This window comes from Oenanthe melanoleuca, chromosome Z (genome assembly GCF_029582105.1).
Source record: "Oenanthe melanoleuca isolate GR-GAL-2019-014 chromosome Z, OMel1.0, whole genome shotgun sequence".
NCBI lineage: Eukaryota > Metazoa > Chordata > Aves > Passeriformes > Muscicapidae > Oenanthe > Oenanthe melanoleuca.
The window spans coordinates 65,330,066-65,351,158 of NC_079362.1; the positions used below are offsets into that span (position 1 = coordinate 65,330,066).

A 21,093-nucleotide genomic window follows, 5' to 3' on the forward strand; every position below is an offset into this window, starting at 1 on the left:
GACTGGTTCTATTCTGGGATTCATATATCCCATATAGATTAATGTATCACATAGCTTTGATCTGCTACCCCTAGACTTTCCACTCAAAATATGGCTGTCTTTAATCAACAAAGATATAAACCTGCCATTATTGGCATCAGGTTCCAAAAATCTGAAAAAATATTTACTGCCAGATAAATTTATTTAGCTGGTCTCTTAGTTGTTGTCTAACCATTCCTCTTTTTTTTTAATATGCTGCTATTGCTTTCTTGATACAGAATTGCTTTATAGCTCAAAAAGGAAATCTAGAAACCTCACAAGTAACATCATCATATGTGGGTACTATACTGTCTCATGCATGCTTGGCTAAAAAATAGTAAAAATATTTTTAAATGAAAAAATATTCAGATATTATATGCAGATAGCATTCTCAGCAAAGGGTAAAGGTTTGTGATTCCCTGTGGGTTATATGACTTTGATGGGATTATTTTTATTCTTAAATCACATCATATGTTTAAATACTTTACTGAATCACACCAGGGAAAAGAACCTTCCAACATTTTGTGCAATTGTTATGAAGGTAATGATGAATGTAAAAAAATATACTCTAGAATGAAGGAGCAGTGTTCAGATACAAGCTCCTAAGTGTAGAATGCTGAAGGTTTGCTAGTATCTTGGGCAGCTGACAGACTAAAAATTAGACCCTATACTGAGTTCTAATAATCACAATTACCAATTTCCTATGTTTAGTCTTCAAAAAATTTAACACTGTAGATCAGAGGAATACCAGAATACCACTGGAAACTGAGATTTTTTTCATGCATCTCCATTTTCAAATCCAGGAGAATTATTTACAAAGAGAGTTCTGAAATGTACATCACATGAAAAAACTGTTCCTATCAACTTATAGTCAGCCATCACTAGACACAAGAGAATGGAGAAATTGGGTAAAACTGCATTTGAACACAAAGATCCTATTATCCAGGAAAAACACCAAGACTCAGACTTCAGATAGAGAAAGAAACATCCACTTAAGCTGTAAGGAAGGAGAGTGTTTGACCAAGACTCTGCTTAATCTGCCACAGAAGTCAACATTCTCTAGGTATCATGGTGTGCCATAAATATTTTTAGACAAGCACCTATCACACATGAAAATCTGTCTGGAGTATATGGTGCCCTTGAATGCACTGTGTCAATAAAAAAAGTACAGGCAGGTCTTTAGCAGGTGGCAGAGTTGAGATGTTCTGCAAGGTTAAAAATAGAAAGCTTCAGTGTCAAAGATTCATCATCTCTACTGTCAACAAACATTCAGTTTTCATGAACGTGATGCCCAGTTTATCCTGGTCTTAGAGAAAATACTGTTTGTATTTATTTTATTAGCTAGAAATTGAAACATGTTTTAAAATATTAATTTATTACATTAAAAATAGCTAATTAATAAACTGTATGTATTAAAAAAGCTGCATTTAGAAGAATTGGACATATATTTTTTTTAACAAAACATTAATGAAGACAATACTATCTCTATTTAAGAGATGTTTAAGTTTAATTTTATTTAGAAATATCATCAGACTATTTCAGGTGAGCAAACCATAACTTTCCCTGTTGGTGGTTTTATTGGTTTTATTTTAATTTAAAGTAACAGAAAATGTGTAATTGGAATGGGATTTTTCATACATTGACGTTGTCACATGTGTTTTGTTCCTCATCAGTTGATTGTGCTTCTTTGGATCTTTGGAGGAAGACTTTAATATCCTATGAAAAGGAAAAAAGAAATATTAAAAGTAATTTCATGTTGCAGCCTGAAAACTGCAGTAATAACACCTTAAAACTTGCACCTAATAACTAATACCTAAAACCTGCACTAATAACACCTGTCTATCCATGGGGTGAGCTTTCCACTGACAATTTATGGTGAAAGATTAACTTTAGTGGAGGTAAATTACACATTTCCCTCGTTACAGAAATGCCTTCCAGCAGGGCACTGGATCTCATTCAGCTGAGGTGCTATAATATCACTGAGGTGATGTTTCCATGTTATCCACAGGACTCCATTGCCTTTGGTGGTTTTACAAAACGACACTGTGTTAAAATGCAACTCTTAAACAGAGATCTTAAACATCAGCTTAATAATATTGGTAAAGAGACGTATGAAGACTGTTGTTTAAACCAGTAAATGTTATTAGAACATACAAAGACAAATTCTTCTATTAAGGTTTTTGTTTTTTTAATATGTAATATTTCAGACTGAACTTTAACAACAATTCCAGGAAACAGTACAAAAGAAAATAAGTAACTAACACTTTGAATAATATATAACCTCAGTAATTTTGTGCTTAGTTCTTTATAATATTGTCTAATTTGTAAATTTTCAATAATTTGGTATTAGCAGAATCTTCTCCATTTCCCATTTCAGTAATACTATCCATTATAGTATGTGTAAGTAGGATGAGCAAGGAATTTCTGTTTTAAAATAATAACATGCTGAGCTTTTAATACAAAGATAAATATCTAACTTTCTAGCATTTTCTGATAATGTCAGAATACACATTTTTTCCTTTAGGAGAATAATCAACAATCAGATTTTTTATATATGCATAGTATTTTTATATACATGTAGTCCAATATATATTTTGTGCATATTTTGAAGATACAACCTTTTTTTCAAAAGCAGGGACTGCCTATATGTAATGATACCTCACAAAATATCAGAAACATTTCAGTGAATGCAGAACTATGCTAAAAAAAAAAGTATTACCAGTCCTTGGTTTCAGAAGGTTGCACTAATATTTATCTTTGATTCTAGGAAACAATTCACTATCAGAAAGCATTTCTCAGCAAATTGAGTCATTAAAAATAGTTTCAATCATGGTTCAATAAAAATAAATGCAGTGCTAAATACTGTCAAAAAACTGGAGATAGAGTGCTCCAACAGTTTTACTATGTCCGTCTTTAATGAAGGAAACTTTTTTTTTAACATTAACATGTATTATTTGTATTTCTTTATTATAAGAAACAATATATTTTATGTACATCAATTTTTCTAAGATTATTTAGGGATGGGATACATAATCAAGAGAAGCATAAGTCTCTTTTTTAATGAGGTACTTAAACACTGAGTTAGATTTTCCTTTTCTTGCGTACTGGGACATTTAAAACACCACATGAAAAAAGCTTCTCAAGTTTCATAAGTATTACAGTTACAGCTTATGACTAGACAGTGATTCAGCAGTGCTGTTTTTCTGTCAAAACCTTGATACATGGTCCAGCTCATAAGATGCATTTAATATAATCTGTATGAACTCTTCCCATGACAAGAAAATCTTTTACTTTGTGAAATGGTACATGGAGTTCTGAATGTTTGTTGTGTTATATTAAATGGCTGCTGTGGGTATAAACAGATTTTGTAACAGTTCTTCAACATACTAATAAATATTTTTTCATAAAGGCATGTTAACTATACATTAATAGAAATCCAGCTTCAGTGGAACTCCTATCTGAAAGAATGCCAGAATTATGTTACTGAAATGATCAACAGATTGAACAACAAGTAACCATATGACAATTAATTTAGATGAAACAAGCATAATGCAAGGGCCTGTGCTAAATGTATTTAAAACATAAACACATAGCAATATTATGTGATATCCCTCTCATCAAAAACAGGGCTTTTTTAAAAGGGCTATTCAGAATTTGAGAGCAAAATAAGAAATGTAACATAATTTATCTAATGCATAATATTTTTGATATTATTAAACTGAATGCTAATTATCAAACTACCTTATCTTCAGCAATTAAAACATAAGAAATATTGCATTAAGCATTAGGAATTATAGAAGCAGAATATATCCCAGACTTTCTTTAAATTTATCACAATCAAAATGAAGAATTATTAAAATATGTGGTTGTTTCTGTATTACCATATCTGTGACAGTCTCATAACAGACAGCAAAATTTTTAACAATAAATAATAAGTGAAAAAACCCTCATTAAAGAAAACCCTTTAACTGACCAAGTCAAATAGACGAACACATACAGTGGAAAAACCAGACTTCTTGCTTCTCTCACTTGAATCAGCTGGTCTAATAAAAATCCTCTCTCATTTATTATTAAAGTTATTTAAAGAAAATTTAATTGAACATGTAATGAAGTGTCTTCATAAACATGCACATGTGTCATCGGCTTATTCTCAAGCAATACATTTCATCTGATAAGTGAAAAAAATATGTTGACAATGGCAAACATTTGAAAGTTCTAGTTAGGACCAGAAAATCTTGTAATCAGGACAGAAAGGATAAGATAAAAGAGTAATAGAATTCCTGGGCATATTAATTTGTGGACATTTGTAATAAGGCTGATAGAAAGGTCACCCTTATATAGGCTGTTGCCAGCCCACTAGCAGAGAAATCAAAATCTCTGCAGAAGACAATGTATCTCACATGGAAAAAAATATTTCTTTGAGATATGACAAAAAATAATGATTGAAATTGAACAGCTCATCAACATCCAAAACAATCAGGTATCCTAACTTAAATTTGAAAACTTGTAAGCTAGACATTCCCTTTATAGTTTTCAGAAAAACATTTTACTTTCTGCTGTTTATGACTGCATTAGTAAAAACATTTTAACTTTTAGAAACCACACCCTGACTTGCTATATTTATCTTGTAAAAAAATCTCAAAATAACAGCACTGTGGTTGACTTTCATTTTTATAGAGATCTCCGAGAATTTCTGCAAAAAAAATTTATGCTAAAAATATTGTCTTGGAAAGAAAAAAGTTCACCTGTTCCCCAAATAGGGAATCGATACTGGAAAAATCTTCCTGGAGTCTGTATGTAATAGACCAGAATTGTAACATCCATAAAACAATGGCTCCTGAGTCTCTATGCCTGTTTGCTGGTGAATATAACACTGCTTTTGTAAACCTGTGTGTTGATTTCATTCATGAATTGAAAGTCTGTGTTTAACAGCACAGTCAAGGAATGAAATAGCCTGGGTTTAAGTACAGAAACCATAGAGTACCATATTTGAGACACAGTCAGTATAAGCCTTTTCAAGAGGAAATTTTAAGCATTACAAATGAGAACTGAAGCTCTGCATCACCTGACTGTTGAGTCAAGAGATACAGGCATCAACAGAACCTGACAAATAAGTGGGAAAATGTCTCATTTAAATGGAATGATACCAATATATAAACAAGATGTGGGAACTCCTCTGGGCTAGAATATGGGCTAGAACTGAAACCCTCTATTTCTGCCAAGATTCATATACACTATCCTACAGCTTTCTTCATAGACTGACAATTTTTATACCTGAACTGCCCTGAATATATCTTACCAGCCAGAAATAACACAGGTAATTGATGGTAGATAATACAATTTAAACATGCACTACTACTCTTTTAGCCATGCAACAGAGTTCCCCCTAAAATGGTAAAGGAAAATCAGAAATTTTAATAAAGAATAGATAGGGTGCATTTGATTTTCAGCTATTGGCCAGTGTGAAAACATTTTAGAAAAGCATCCCTGTAAATTGCCTCGCACATAGATATGGCTTTATTCAATTTACACCCTAATTAAGTTTTTTTTAGGTTGCATCACATTTGGTCTTCATGAGCAGGCTGCATTATATTAAATGCTACCAAGTCAGTGAGTGTTTGTGCAAACAACAGTTCTTGAGGTGGAACACAAGAGAGCTGGTTTAAAAAATGCTTTGGTCTACAAAAAATTCAGTGAGATTGGAAAAAAAAAATAAAATTAGAAAATGCAGTATTCGATTAAGAGAGTCAGGAAGAAAAAATAGGGAAGGGAGGAATGACTTAATATTGCATGGCATCTGTCTTCCCAAATCGACTGAGACATCAATATCGGCAGGATGAACACACTTGGATAATTACAATCTTCAATTTTATTGTCTTGTCTTTGTCTTACATTTTTCTACCACTTTCTATTGTACCAAATGGATCTTTAACCCTCATTTTTACTGAGTAAATATATTCTTTTATTATTATATTTTATCTTTTACTAACAGTGATTATGAGTGATATAATAAATGCTGGGCAATTCACATCCTACAAGTGAGGAATAGAATTATTAAATGGCAAGTTACTCCTAAACTATCATGTCTCTTATTCAGATTTACATTTTGTGAGACACTGTGGGGGTGATGATCTAAAACTTGTGAAGACTGTTTATATTTGCTGTGGGACATGCACATGCAAGCATCCTCTCATCTTCTCATGCTATTTTCTTACACCCTGTATATCAAGTATTTTTGCCATAGTTTGATACTTTAAATAGGGTGATTCTCTGGCCCAAACTTGCCTTTTGTGCAACTGTTTTAATGCATGTTTAAACATAGGCACAGGCAGCAGAGAAGCTCTACAGTATGGCAGGGAAGAACACTTAGACCTGTACTGCCTCTGTATGCCCTTTCCTGCTGCCTTGTTGGCCTGGGATGGAATAGGATCTACCATATATCCTACAGTGTCCTGCAGTATGATCCTGTTGAGAGGATAACTCAACCAGACTCCTTTCCATGGATGGGGAGAAAGGGAAAGCCTCATCAGACAAGGCAGTGGAAAACCTGTAGGTGGTCCAAGGCCAGCAAGACTTGTTTCTGGGATAATGCAAACTTAAGCACATGTGTTTACAAAGTCTTTGTGTCCCAGACAGGAATACTTACAGGAAGTTTGTATTCTTGGCATGTATTGATCAAATCTTCCATGAAGGGATGTTTCAAAAGGAGTTCAACTGGAATGGGTGTCAGATCTTCAGCACCTAATTCTTGGTACACCTTGATGAAATTCTTTAACTAAAAATAATACTTTGTCAATTTATTGTAAAAACAACCAAAAACAAACAAACAAACAAAAAAAACAAAACAAAACAAAACACACAAAAAAAAAACCAAACAAAAAACATGGAAAAGCAAAGATCACAGCATTTTTTAATGCACGATGCAAGCTACAAAACCATCCATGAATCAATCTGCCTACCTTATCATAGCTGTCTGCCTTCTCCAGACACCTAAATCTATGATAATCTTCATCTTTACTTCCTCCAGTATGAAATACTTTGAGTAGAGATGCCACTGAAATCATTCCTTCACCTGTGTAATTCAAGACTTCTTTTTCATCCCCTGTTAAAGTCTTTTCATTTGACAGTATGTTGGGGCTTGAAGAATCCTAAAAATTTAGACACAAGCATCACACTTGGGGATAAACTGTCAGCAGATGATCTGTTCAGTTAAACACTCATAAGAACCAATGGATTACAATTCCAGACCTCAGTTCTTAGAAAACAAAAGTCATCAACTCCCACAAAATTATCTACTGCACCATAGGATGGAGGAATAAATCCTGACACTTCAGAAATATCCATAATGTTGGCATTACCAGAATTTAACAGACAGCTTTTTCCAGGAATGTGGCCAACACTGCACAGAAAAATTCATATTTCTCAGAGCAACAAAACATAAAAATATTTAGTAGTTATAAACTACAATACCAAGAACTTTGTGTTTATCTAAGGAGTAAATTTGGTAATTCTGGATGTTCACATAAAAAAAACAGTATGAATTTTCTACTCCAAATCTAGTCACTGCAAGAACTGTGCTTTGGCCAACAGTTAAGCAGCTCTCCACAGAAATAGGTATTTTCTAGTTTATGCAGAAAAATTAAGTTAACTTTAAGCAAACAATTAGGTAATTTTGTGGGGATATTAGAGCTGGTTAAAGAGAAAAAAAACTCCAAAAACTAAACTAAAAACCTTCTGTGGAGATTTGTGAGCACAAAGATGAGAAAGGACCTCACATAGGTGAACAGTGCTTTAATTAGATTACATCACAGTGTAGACTAACCACCAGCAACAGGAAATGGCAAGTAATTTCTTTCTAAAAACCATTTATTTCCTCATTAGGAAGGAAAGATTGCTGAGGTTCAGTCACACTTGTTCAACGTGTCTTGGGCCTTAATACCTTTCATTTTGAGCACAGAAGGAGTAAAGTCATTTACAATCTTTTTAACACACTGTAATCAAGATTACAGAAATATCAGCACTGAAGTTCTTCGGTCTCTCATTGCATTGTTTACACTGAGCTGTGAGACCTACACAATCAATAATAACATTATTTAGACTTAAAACAAACTTAGTAAAAGAAGTCTCAAGAATATGTTTGTCTGAGTTTCTCTTAACAACACAAAGGCTTCAGATGAATTTCTGCAAGCAGCTACCAATGAAAAGTCATTACAATTATCAGCACAGAACAAGAAAAAGAGGCAAAGTGACTATGTATGAGCCAGCTACCTAAGGTGTAAAACTTCTTAGAGATGAGCTGGATAACTTTTTATATTTCAGTGATGAATGTTTCATGGAATATTTACTAAATTTCCAGTACCTGGAGTGAGAACTGGGACATTTAGATCACATGTAAACAGCCACAGGGAAACAAAGATTTAGGTTCTTAATTTGATGCTGAAAACCAATATGGATATCTTCAGGACTTCAGGGCCCTGATGTAGCTTGGCTCAAACATGACACAATATCAATGCACCATTTCCTTTTTGCCCCCTTGTGTTTGTGGAATAACCTTCATGAAATTCTGGCTCTACAAAAGCCTATAGAGAAAACTCATTCACTTCAGTGGTGTGGGATTTCTTTTGTTGTCTTTTTTTTCCATATTCAGCATTATCATTTAAGTGCATAGGCATGGAACACAAGGCATAAGAAGAAAGTAAATATTACAATGATGTTTTAAAATCAGTCCAGTGATTTTGTGTCCCAGCCTAGACAACTATAAAGTTAAAGAGAATCCACACAAACAAGATTCATTTGACATCTAATTCTTGGTTATTCCTAAGTTTCTGAGGGACTCTCCAAGGTGAAGTAGGCAATCTGTCTGTTTAATACTGTGGGACGTACATCAGACATGGCACAGATTCACAGAGCCAACGCCTTAAGTGAAAATGCTCAGGTTAGATGGTTCATCCCTTTCTCCTCAGAGATCCAGTTAATTCTGGGCTGAAGGCAAATGCTCCCCTGCACTTGTGACTCACAGCCTTAAGAAACTGACACACAGGTGACAATGCCAGTGCTCTTACTTATATACTACCAAACTTTCAACCAAACAGATCACACCAAGCAGAAAATGGCAAACATCAGAACAAGTTGTGTAGCTTTATATCCAAGGAGATGAAAGTTAGAACTTTCTACCAAAATGTGGGAAATTAATACCACAATATCTTTGGGAGCATTCTGTGCTCTCCTTCTTCCTTTGAAATGTGGAAAGCCTTACTGTCTGATTGCCTTATTCAGTCTCTCCAGTGTACAAAAACTATGTTGTGCCAAACAAAACACAGGGAAGTATAATAACTTCTGTCATTTGAAATTATAAAATGCTATTTTTCATATGTATATGATTACCCTGTGTAGTAGAATAGTGTTTTTTCTACACTGTTTCTAGAGATCTGAATTGTACTTTAAGTCCTGGGAGAATGTTGGTTGCGACAGGGCAATGAATCATATTAGTATCTTGAGCAGCAACCTCTTTCCAAGGTGTGTACAGATAAATAATTTATGTCTCAAAAAATTACTTATACTTCAATAAATATAAGTATTCACTAATAAGTAACTGATGGATGCAGTGGAGTAATTCCAGTTTTAAGACTTTAACAATAAAAACATACTCCAGAAATACTAATAAATGACAAGTTTCATTTGATGTAACAATGCATTAATCATGGCTGAAAAATTAATTTTACAATTATTTTGTATAAAATTAATTATTATTAAACCTTCTGGTTTACAGATAAACCTAAACACTTGGAAACAACACAACAGAGATGTGTCTGAATACCCCAAAGAAACTTAGTGGAAAATAAAATAAGACCAGCATCTTGCATCTTGAGATAACATTACTAGAAGTCACACTGCAGTCTAATTCCAGGGGACCGACAGCTGGTCAATCAGGCAAAAGAATTACTTCCATTCATATGCACAAGGAGTAATCACCAGTAAATAGCTTCAACTTTCATTATTGGCAAGCAAATTTCCAGACTTCTGAAATAATCCATCGGAGTATTATTACCAAGCAATGTTTCCATTAATTCAGTGAGACTACTTGTAAGGACTGGAGCTACCCAGGACAAGCAAATATAGAGAAATCTAGTTAATCTATAATTTAAGTACTACTACTATTCTCTAGTATTTTTCTGTAATGTTTTACCACACATGGGAGGGAAGCTTCCTTTTTTCTGTGAATATATGTTCCAGCAGCAATGCTAAGTGCTCTGTATACACCTTCAACTGGATCAGAGTGGGAGGCAAAATAAAGCAGCATCTCAATATAGTCCAGCAGAGCAGGGTCTTTTTTGGTATCCATAAACAAACTGAAAAAAAACTATAAAACGGCAGAAAAAAGGCAAATTAATTTCTATAAGTGGAATTAAATGAAATACAAATCAAGGACTATAGAGAAAAGGATGAAATACAGTAATTACTGCTAAGAGCTACTATACTTAAGAACATGTTGAGACTGTACAAATCAAGGCTGTGATAAATCATAAATGTGTGTTAAGTAATTCAAGGAAATAGAAACTGAGTTTCTCAGAAAAGGGAGAAATCAATAAAACCTTCTATCATGACAAAAATGTTCAAAGCATTTTTTTTTATTCAGGTTATTATTACCCTCCTCTTTCATGGAAAATTTTATGAGCTCAGATGCAGTGATCATTTGCTTCCCATTCTTTACAAAGCTGGTTGCTGTGTAGCAAAATTAATGTCATTCAACCAAGAACAGGAGTAATTAAGTCTTTCTGAGCAGAATATAATTTAGAATACTCGAGGCTGACTCTTGGATTCCTCTCTACATTATTCTGAAGAACCACTTGACCGGAAAAAACCATCAAAAAAATTCAGCACTTATTAAAGAAAAATGAGACCCAAAAGACTCTGAAATGAGACCTCTCATGTTTGAATAGTGATCTCTTCAAAATACCTATGTTTTCAGTTACCTTTATGAGGTGTTTTAGCCTTTCTAAAGACACAGGTTCTTCGCAACTTTCTGTTATGCTTATATCTTCATTTCCATTAAACCATAAGCCAACCTGAGTTTAAAAATAAATAAATAAATAAATTTGTTTATTTTCACATGTTGAACTAAGGTGGTCTTTATACTCTACCTGTTCAACACACGGTAACTAAGAGCCTAATTTCTGGATTTAATCAAACTGAATTTGTTATTATAATTTGTTATTAATATACGATGACATGAGAATAATGAAATAGCTGTTTGTACGTTGTAACAGAAACTTGAAAAATTACTGAAAATCACTTAGGATAGAAGTGAATGTATGCTTTTGAAAAAAGTGAAAATTAACTATGTAGCTGTAAATCTATGCTGCTGAAGAAGAATAATATGATATGGAGCTTCCATGCAAGAACTGGTTTCTTCCTTTTAGGATATCCCCTTCAGTTTTTGTCCAGACTATACTGTTAGAATAAACTGTGCATACAATTCAGTATGATGAAGGATGGAGCATGGCTATCCCCATGCTTGCCTGCTCCCAACAAGATGTCCTACAGAGCCAGAGCTGCAACTGTAAATTCAAAGTGCTCCGAACCAATTCTGTAGTACTAGACTCTAGACACAGGAAGGATCAGCCAGATCTGAATAGGCATGAACAAACTTCCAGCAGAAAAACTCACTTGTGTGAAACCACACCAGTTTGTATAAAGAACATCACAGTAGGGACAATCCAGCACCATTACCTGGAGATGGGCCCCAGCACTGTGTAGTTTACCAATAAGGGTGCAGAGAGAGAGGACAGGTGAAGCAGTTCAAATTACCAGTGGAAGGTTATTCAAATCAGATGTTTGTTGCATATTTACTACCTTGTAAGACTGAAGTGATTAAATTAATTGCTCTGTTAATTTTATATTTGAAATAGGATCAAATGTCCATTCTCAGTTTGCATATCTTGTAAGTTTTAGCTTATTTGTAAACTCTTCAGAAAAACTTACAAGAATAAAAAAAATAAATGCACATAGACCTGCATTTTTTGTGTTGTTTTCTGGCTTTGCAGAGTTTGTTTCTTAGAAAGTCTGTGGTGGGCAGGGATTGGCAAGTGCTCCTGGAAGTTTTAAATTAATCAAAGAAGTTCTGAAAATGACAGACCTCTGGACTTTATTTATTTTTCTTTAACAACTAATGCTAGGTGATTGGAAAACAAATTACAATAATGATTCTATGAAATTTATTCAAAAAAGTTGTAAAATTACGTTTAATATCACCAAACAGTCACAGAAAGTGGCAAGACTGGAGTATCTGTAGATACCTATATGATGCTTACAGCTAGTAAAGCCTAAGAGAGTGAACCAGCAGTATCATTCTAAGTATTAAAAATGCAAAGTAAAAGTAAGTGCAAATGACCAGAATTTTGCTGAAAGAATAAAAATGTACTCATAATGCTTCTTCTGAAAAACCTTGCTGAACTATGTGACAATTCAAATAGAAGTTGTTGCCAGAAAAATGATCAAAGAATTTTATAATTTTGCATGTATTCAAGGTTTGAGGAATGATCTTAACTTGAGAAAATTATTATTGGAAAAAATCTAGAAACATTTTATTAAAATGAAGCTGATGAGATGAAACCGATATCCTTATTTTTGCTTGGAGCAAATTATATTATTCGGTGTCAAGTAAGTGAATAGTCATCAAAGTGCACATGGAATGGTTTCTTTTAAAACAGAAAGGATTTTCACTTGAGATTAATTTAGGGGAAAGGTAGGAAAATCAAGTTAAAAGTATGTTTAATCAGCTTGATTAGTGGAACTGTGGACAAGATACATATTAGGCCATCAATTTCCTGAAAACACTTTTCACTAGAAAGCTTCTCAGATCTAAAGCATTTAAAATGCAGATTGAGTTTCTCAAGATGAATAAACCAAACAACATATCATTCAATTCAGGGAGTTTAGCAAAATAAAATTTGATTGGAAAACAGAAAGGTTTATAACCTGCATATAGTGTTCCTGTGTAACGAAGCCTGATCCAGTGACATCAACAGACTTGAAGCCATGCAGTGTTTTGAGGAGTTGTGTCACAGATGGCACTGGCCAAGGCTGTGCTGCTGACAGCAAGAATCTGCGCCAGTCAGTAAGTTCTGAGTTCACTGTGAATTCAGACGCCAGATTTTCTAACTATAAAAGCAAAACAGCAAATATTGTCAAAAATGTACGTAAACATAGTCTTTCAATATCCTATGTATCCTTAGGTATTTTCCTGGACAGGCTCTGCAGTGAGGTTTCACACTTCTATAAAGGGCAAAACAGGCCACAGGCCACTGTGTGTCGAGAGCCATGTGCAGTTGATATCTGTCTAAATAAAAACAGAGTTCCCAAACAGGCATCTATATATATTTTAGCTTATGCTTTGAAAATATCCTTTTGTTAGAAAGTTCTTGCTTTCACGATAAATTTAAAAGTCTCATTTTTAAATGGTTCTTTTAAGGAATGAAAATTCTATTGTTACAATAAAGATAGGATTTACAAGCACTAAAAGTTCTCAAAGAATACAGAACTGAGATCCATGCACATTTGGTCTAGTAATAGTCAATATTTGACTGATAGCTTTCCTTGGATAATCAATTTCTTGTGCTGAGATGAGATTTTTATACAGTCAAGATGACAGATGTCACTACACCACTCTAGCATTAAAATGTTTTACTTATGCCGTTCAACTGTGTGAAGAATATCTGAATAAAGTGGTGAAATCATGTGAAATCCGATTAAAATATCAATGTGAATCATGGTCTGCTGTCAGAAATAGTTATCAAAACATACTAAACCAAGTAAATATTTTCATTCTATAGGCTTACCAGCAACATCTGAAAGGTAAATTAATTCAGCATGGAAGATCTGGAAGCTTTTCTGTTTCTAAATCAGAAAACCTCGGATAGTATCTTAAGAACTAATATAATTTGCAAATTGTAAATAAATAAAGTGCTGACAAAATGTCTGGCACAGTGACTTCTATGATCATTTCCTAGTGAAACAGAATTTTAAAGAGAAACTGATAATATCCTGTAATATTATAATCCTCATTTTATCATACTAAGGACAATGCTGCATCATCTACACAATATTCCCATACTCCAGTTCAAGAGAATATAGGGGTTAACTTACATCTGCAAGTGTTAAGTTCTTCCACGCATCAGAAAAACAATTTATTCCAAGATTCGAATTAACCAAGCAACTAACACTTTCAATAAATACTTTCTTTGGTATAAAACCTAATAAAAAAATCAATATAGAAATATGTTTAGCCTTTTAAATAGACTTCTTTGAAAAAAAAAAAATTATTTTCAAATTTTAATGGCCATATGAGAAAGTTATTTACTTTCCTATTATGCACCACTGATAATGCTAATATTTTCCACACCAAACACAGAATCTCCTCATTTAAAAATAACCATATGTCACCAATCTAATAGTAAAATTTAAAATGTTTTGCTGCACTGCAATTCTTCTGGTACTTGTCCTGATCTGCATTAAGTCACTAGTCCATCCTCACATGTTCTACACTGACAGTTAATGAACATTCACAGAGACCAGTCTCACAGAGTTCTGTGTATAGAATACCTACCTACATTTTCTTCCACTCTGCTCTATTTTAACCAACTAAAAATCTATTTTCATTCTTTAATCAAGTGTATGCTAGAGAACAGGGTGAAAAACATGAACTGTTGTCTGTTGAACTCTGAAACAAAATTCAACTGTTTGAAAAGTTTCTCAGAACTCACATGTGGGACTTAAATATAGCTCCATTAATTTTATTTTAAAGATATCCTATGAAAAAATCAGGTAAGTGCAGCAAGCTCTATCTGTTTTTTAAGCTGGAATGGATTTGCTTATGAGCAAATAGAAACTTCAAACTTTATATAGGGTCTTAAAACACAAAATTATGTACAAAATTTTTTAACAGACAGATATGAGTCTTTTCTTTCAGAAATGGAATTTGCTGAGTCAGTGAGAGTTCACTGCAAAATGTCTGCAGTAACAACAAAAAAAAGTAAATAAATTTCAAATTTTTAAATTTTGAGAGATAAAGCTGATTTGATCAGGTTGTGATCAATTCCATAGCATCAAAACAGGAGTTTTCAGATTACTTTTAAAAGCAATCAGTGAAATACTGGAAAGACTTACTTATTTTGTCCTTTTTCCAGTCAAATTCCTTGTCCATTTGAAAAGGCAAAGATGTGAATTCTATAGCTAAGACACCTTGTTTGAGGGGAAACAGTGAAGTGAAATTTAGGTTTATGAAAAATATATGTGAGATAGGAATATAAAGAATGGGCTTGAATATTAATTTAATTATGCCAATATTCAAAATCAAGTTGCCAATTTGAATTAATAGCCTGCCTCCCTGTAGACCTGTTTATCTCCAGTCAGGAAAAACAGGATCAATGCCCTCAGCACATCTTAATACAGCAGAGAAGTCCCACACATATATAAGCTTGGAGAGAAGAAGACAAAAATAGATTTGGGAAGCTCAATCTGTTGGGACAGGAAGACGGAAGGGAGAAACACCTCGACTTGAAGCCTTTGTATCCTCCCACAAATGTCAGCATGAAAGCAAAAGCTGGGGGAAAATGTACTGCCAGAATGGTATGAGTGTTCTGATGTCAGATCTTGAAAGTTTTGGAGTTATCTACACTGAGAAAGAACATCTTCTAAAAATGGTGATAAATCATGTGCTGTTTCCTGGAGCACCTTGGATTGCTAATATAATAATTATAAGGTAAACAGAAATTTGGGAATTTTTTCATAAAAACTTCCAAGCCTCAAGAATCAGATAATTTCCATATAGCACAATGAAGCCTGCAGCACTGCATCATCACTGGGACACTTCATTGAAGTCTCAATAAACCAGGTAACATTTTAGTGGTTGATGGGGCAAACAAGCTACGGCCTGCGAAGGAGCCAGTGAACAACAAAAAACAGCAGGGAAAAATTTTGCATCTTCTTTGCAGTCTCAGATTTTCTAGTGCTTTACTTTAAAGAGCGCAGATAGTAATTTTTATTTTGTTTTTTGGTAAACATATCCCTTTCCGTTTGATCACTGGCAATCTAGCTTAGCTGTCATGTCATCTTATGTTTTAAACTGTTCAACTCCTACTAGGATTTCCCTACATGACAATAAAAGATGTAGTTCCTGTATTTCTTATGAGTTTCTGATTTCCTGAAATGAAATTTAATTTTTATTTTCTTCACGGAATTCTAAAAGGATACTAATACCCTCATATCACTTTCTGTAAACCTACATGACTTCAGAAATATACATTGAAAGTATTTGAGGGACAAGGCATTTAAAGAACTTGCATCAAAACTAATGTCCGAGATGGGATTAAAGAATTGCAGTCTAAAACACTACTCACAACTTACATAAATTATATATTTTTTTTAACTATAGAATTGCTGATGTGCTGTAGGGAAATTTCTTCTACTTTTCTATCTTCTCCTCAAACATCTGATGAGGGACAATTCCAAAGTTGCAGTAAAATCAAAATCTTCAAATGGATTGTGACTTAATTCATCTTACTGACATATGCAGGAGGAATGAGGGAATCTCAGAGAAACAGAGGAAATCCTCATAAACATGAGGGATGAAATGCATGCCTCATTGTGTTTTTAGATATTTTGTCTAGACTTAGTGGATTTGGGTATATATTTCAGAGCACAGAAGTGTTTTTGAGTATCTGATTATAATACCAAACAGGGGGTGACTCATCATTTCAGCTCAAGGGCTGTCAGTGCTTCATAATCACGGAGAGATTCTGAGAGAGGGCAGCTACACAGATGGTACCCAGAAAATAATACTGGTGTCTGCAAGCGGTGAAAGAAAATAATGTCCTCTAGGAAGGAAAAGGGAAAACAATTCCCAGAATTGGCTTTTTCCACTTAGAAAGACTCATTTCAAAACAGGTATGCTCTTTACAAAATCCTTTTATAAGTACAAAAGAAATCAAACCTAATAAGTTTTAGTTGAATAATGTAGGGGACTGAATAGCAAATGAAACATTTTTAATTAGAAGGAGTAGCAGGCATCTTGTAAAAATAATTCATGAAGATTTTGAAAAACTGGAGAGATGGGTCAGTAAGTTTCACCAGAAACAGACAAAGTTCTCTTTGGAAATGGACTGCACAAATAGATATATTTATTACAATGCAGATAAAACAACTCAGGAACAGACTTGGAGCACATTCAGAGAACAGCATTAGAATTCAAAGTGAACTTTAAAATTTGGAGATAAAGTCTAGAATAAAAGGACACTATCCAATAAAGATAAATGTCAAGCGCCCCACTGGGCTGACACAGTGGACTGAATAAATGTCCCAAAGGGAATCTTACTGCCAATTTAAAATTTCTACAGAAAAGTCTCTAAGGATTATAGCAGATCACCATACAATAAGAAAGTACATGGGAAGTCATTGGAAATAATTTATTTTCTTTCCCTCCAGATGTTAAGGCTTCTGCTATAATACAACTTTGGAAAACCTAGATCAAGAAGGATGGATGTAAACTAAAGATTGCCCAAAAGAAAGCAGCAAGAATCATCACAGGCTTAGAATATATATCTCCTGAGATGTGAGGTTGAAGGAACTGTGCTAGCTTCATGGATAAAAAGAAGATTATGAGAAAACATGCCCCCATCCTGCATCATGAAAATTACTTCAGTGTTACAGTACATATAGAACGACCATTTTTTGGGCTTTTTTTCTTATTTTGTTTTTACCTGTTGGATATGCTTGGGATGCATTTTCAAACTTTTTCTAATCTCAACATAGTTAAAAATCTCCATTTGAAAACTTTGAGGGAAAAGAACCCTCTTGGTATTATGTGATTTAAAAGAAACCCTTAGAATTCACAATTCTATATAACAAGCCACATATCTAATAACATAATCCATGAAATATATATCCTGTTGCTTATTAGGCGAAGTATATCTAAATCTTTTATTTTTTTTGTCTGCAAATTCACAAGTTTAGATGTTTTTTACAAATGACAGTACTGATGTCTATTTCTGACCCCTACAGATTAACCCTCCTGGAGTGAACTAACATGCTTTAATGAGGCATTTCTTCAAAATGTACTCCATTTCTGATACACAGAAGTAGCATGAACATCTATGCAGAACACAAAAAAGAGAGTGTATGTATACATACATATATATGTGTGTGTGGTATAGCATAGCACAGTACAGAGCAGAGCTGAGTAGTACAGTAGGGTGTGGGGTATTTGGTATATTCTGCTACTACTATGTACATTTTATATTGAAAGTACAGAGTTATTTTGATTTAGCAGAGGGTTGATTCAAAGGTGAATGACCTCATATTAGTTTCTCCCAAATTACCTGTAGTACAACTTCATATGCTGTTGGAGGAACCAAGAAGGATCTTAAATGATTTCATTTTAGCTATTTTTTTCTATAAATAATTACCATTTCCTTGATGGTAGAAATATATTCTGCTGGTGTTCTTTACCTTTTGGAATTATCAAGTAGAAAGTTCCATTCAGAATATGTAGAATTATGAAAATACATATTCTGTAAACTATACTCATTCTCAGCTCCTAGATAAAAATCAAGATACATTATTCTTATTGCAACCCTAACAAATATTCTTAGAGGGAAATAAAGTAGTTCAAGCTGTGAAGCATATTAGTCACATCCTGTCTGTGAGAGTACTTGTTATGGGAAGACTAATTCGTGCAATTAATAATCAGGAATGGGAAGAGGATCTGTTCTGCCTCTCTAGGGAAATCTGCAGAAGGACACATCTGAGAAAGGTCATGTTAAAGTTTATCTGGTTTGCACATTCTGTCAGGGTCTGTATGGGGAGAGCCAGATTTAGCAATAGCATGGTATCTTCTAAAAATATCTTCTACTCTACCCAATGTTAAGGAGTTCATGCTCTTCAACATCTGTTCAGCAGAAGCTGTATCTGGTGAAGCAGAACTGGCAGCTTCCATGCAGGTAGCCCAAGCATGAGCTTCACTACTCTGGTGTGTGTTTATAAATTCGAGTTTGAAATCATCAGTGCCAGAACAAAAATTATGAATATTTTCCCCTAAATCCACATTATGTTTACGACATGGTACACAAAACATTATTCCCTTTTCATCATCATATTTTAACCAGGAGTATTCCGTTAGCCATATTTTTGGAAACTGTTGATTCCTCTTTGTTTTCTGATGTTCCAAGTCTTTCTTCTCTTTCCCTCTGTCACCAACTTCTCTGTTGCTAGAAGAATTAGTCTTGCTTTTAAATTGCTTCAGTGCTCTTATGGCTATAATTTAAAAAGAAACAGCTAAATATAAAATAATTTTAATTTGATAAAATATCAGCTGCATCTTTTCTTTTTTTGGCCATTTTTATTTTGTTAATTTAGGACTAGAGTTTGACTTGAAAAGAAGAGCCATGAAAGAGAACAAAGAAAGCAGATCTACTCTTACATCACTTGAAGGCTACCAAGGATTCTTGTAAGAAATGGTCAATTTTGATTTTGACTATTAGAAGTTTGTCAGAGTATGCAACCCATGAAGTACAGCAGCATCAATGCTATTTTTGAAATAGGGAAAAGCAAAGTTATGAAGTGGAATTCAGAATGATCTTCTCAGAATGGTCTAGGCAAAACATCTCCAGAAAATACTGCTGAAGTCACAAACTTACTGCAATGTCCATCATACCTGGAATTAGCAGAAATATTAACTTGGAGCAAGTCTGTAAATACATAATCAAAAACCTGACACAGAATGCCTAAGATGCTTACATAGTAGCTGATATGATTTTCTTAATATGCGTTTACCTGAAAATCATATTATTGCTGCTTTTATAACTGTATATGCACTGTATATGTATATTCTTAATGCACTGAGATTGTTCTCAACTTTTCCCAATTGTTCTGAAGATGGTCACCCTTGTATTTTGTAGGAACAAATCCCATAAGCTGACATTTTAAGAATTCTATTTCTAGATCCCATTTATCTCCTACTTTTGGCCAGTAATTTAATGATTCTTTTAGTACACCATTGCCATAATTTTAGGATTTTGAAAAGAAAGCAATCAAATAAGCAAGAGAAATAGCATGCAGAATTGAAGCAATAAAATGAGAAATCTATTTGTTCACTGGTAAATAACAAAAGTAACACCCTGCAGATGACCTAAAATCTGACTCTTCCTCCTTATTATGATGTGTACGTCAAGCAGCAAAGTTAATGAGTACATTAACCTAATCATAGAGAGAAATGCTATTTCTAGTGCTTTAAAAGGTCCTGAGAAAAACAGTTTTTGTATGCCACTCTATTTTAGAAGAAGGGGCCAATTTTTATATATATATATATATATACACTATACAATTTGTGAGAACTGTTTGTTCCCATTGTTGAAAAAAGTGACAGTTTGTTCCATTCTATTCTAAGCATCCTGAAAGGCCATTATATTAATTTAAAAAGTTAGGAACATGCAGTTTAAATACATTTCCAGTATGAATGATTCTTGTAAAGAACTTAAAATCTGAGGTAGCAGCTGTGGTCCACATGGACAGCAAAATGGACTGTTTCAGGAGGTTCTTCTGACATGTGCCCAGGTACCATACACAGAATGGAAAAGAAAAATATTCTTAAAACACAGTAAGTATTAAGAAACTTCATTAGGCAGACACAAAACCACAAGGTAAGGTGAAAAAGACGTGGTGGGCTGGAGAACTGGACCTGTGACTTGAGACAAAAACATTTTAACACCTCTATAGTGCCTACTGCTTCTTTGGGCATATAGAAACCTGTGGAAATTTGCTGGTGGTTAGAGAAATAGGGATCAGAGTAGACCTGTGATCCACTATCAGGCATAATATTCTCTGTAAGATGGGACTTCAGTGTTTCCAATGTTTTTTTCAATTCACATGGAGAAACTGGGAACATAGGAAAAGGTGGGACCCGTTGCAGTGGTACCATGGAAAGAACAAAGGGATACAAAAGGAAGTCAGCCTGTGCAACTTATGAAGCAACCTATGAAGCAACTTCTTCACATAAAGTTTTTTATCAAATGAAATCAAGAA

The 21,093-nt window shown here is 33.9% G+C and overlaps 1 protein-coding gene across 1 annotated transcript in view; it reads right to left on the reverse strand.

Moving 5' to 3' along the window:
* Positions 1-1,546: 1,546 nt before the first annotated feature.
* SPEF2 (sperm flagellar 2) overlaps positions 1,547-21,093 on the reverse strand; it is a 73,860-nt gene continuing 54,313 nt past the window's right edge. The window contains exons 28-34 of the mRNA XM_056513311.1: positions 14,164-14,270; positions 12,997-13,179; positions 10,992-11,084; positions 10,205-10,378; positions 6,978-7,166; positions 6,665-6,787; positions 1,547-1,734 (exon numbers count right to left, since the gene is read on the reverse strand). Coding sequence (XP_056369286.1) covers positions 1,651-1,734; positions 6,665-6,787; positions 6,978-7,166; positions 10,205-10,378; positions 10,992-11,084; positions 12,997-13,179; positions 14,164-14,270 — 953 coding nt within the window. The 3' untranslated portion in view covers positions 1,547-1,650. The remainder of the gene's footprint in view (positions 1,735-6,664; positions 6,788-6,977; positions 7,167-10,204; positions 10,379-10,991; positions 11,085-12,996; positions 13,180-14,163; positions 14,271-21,093) is intronic.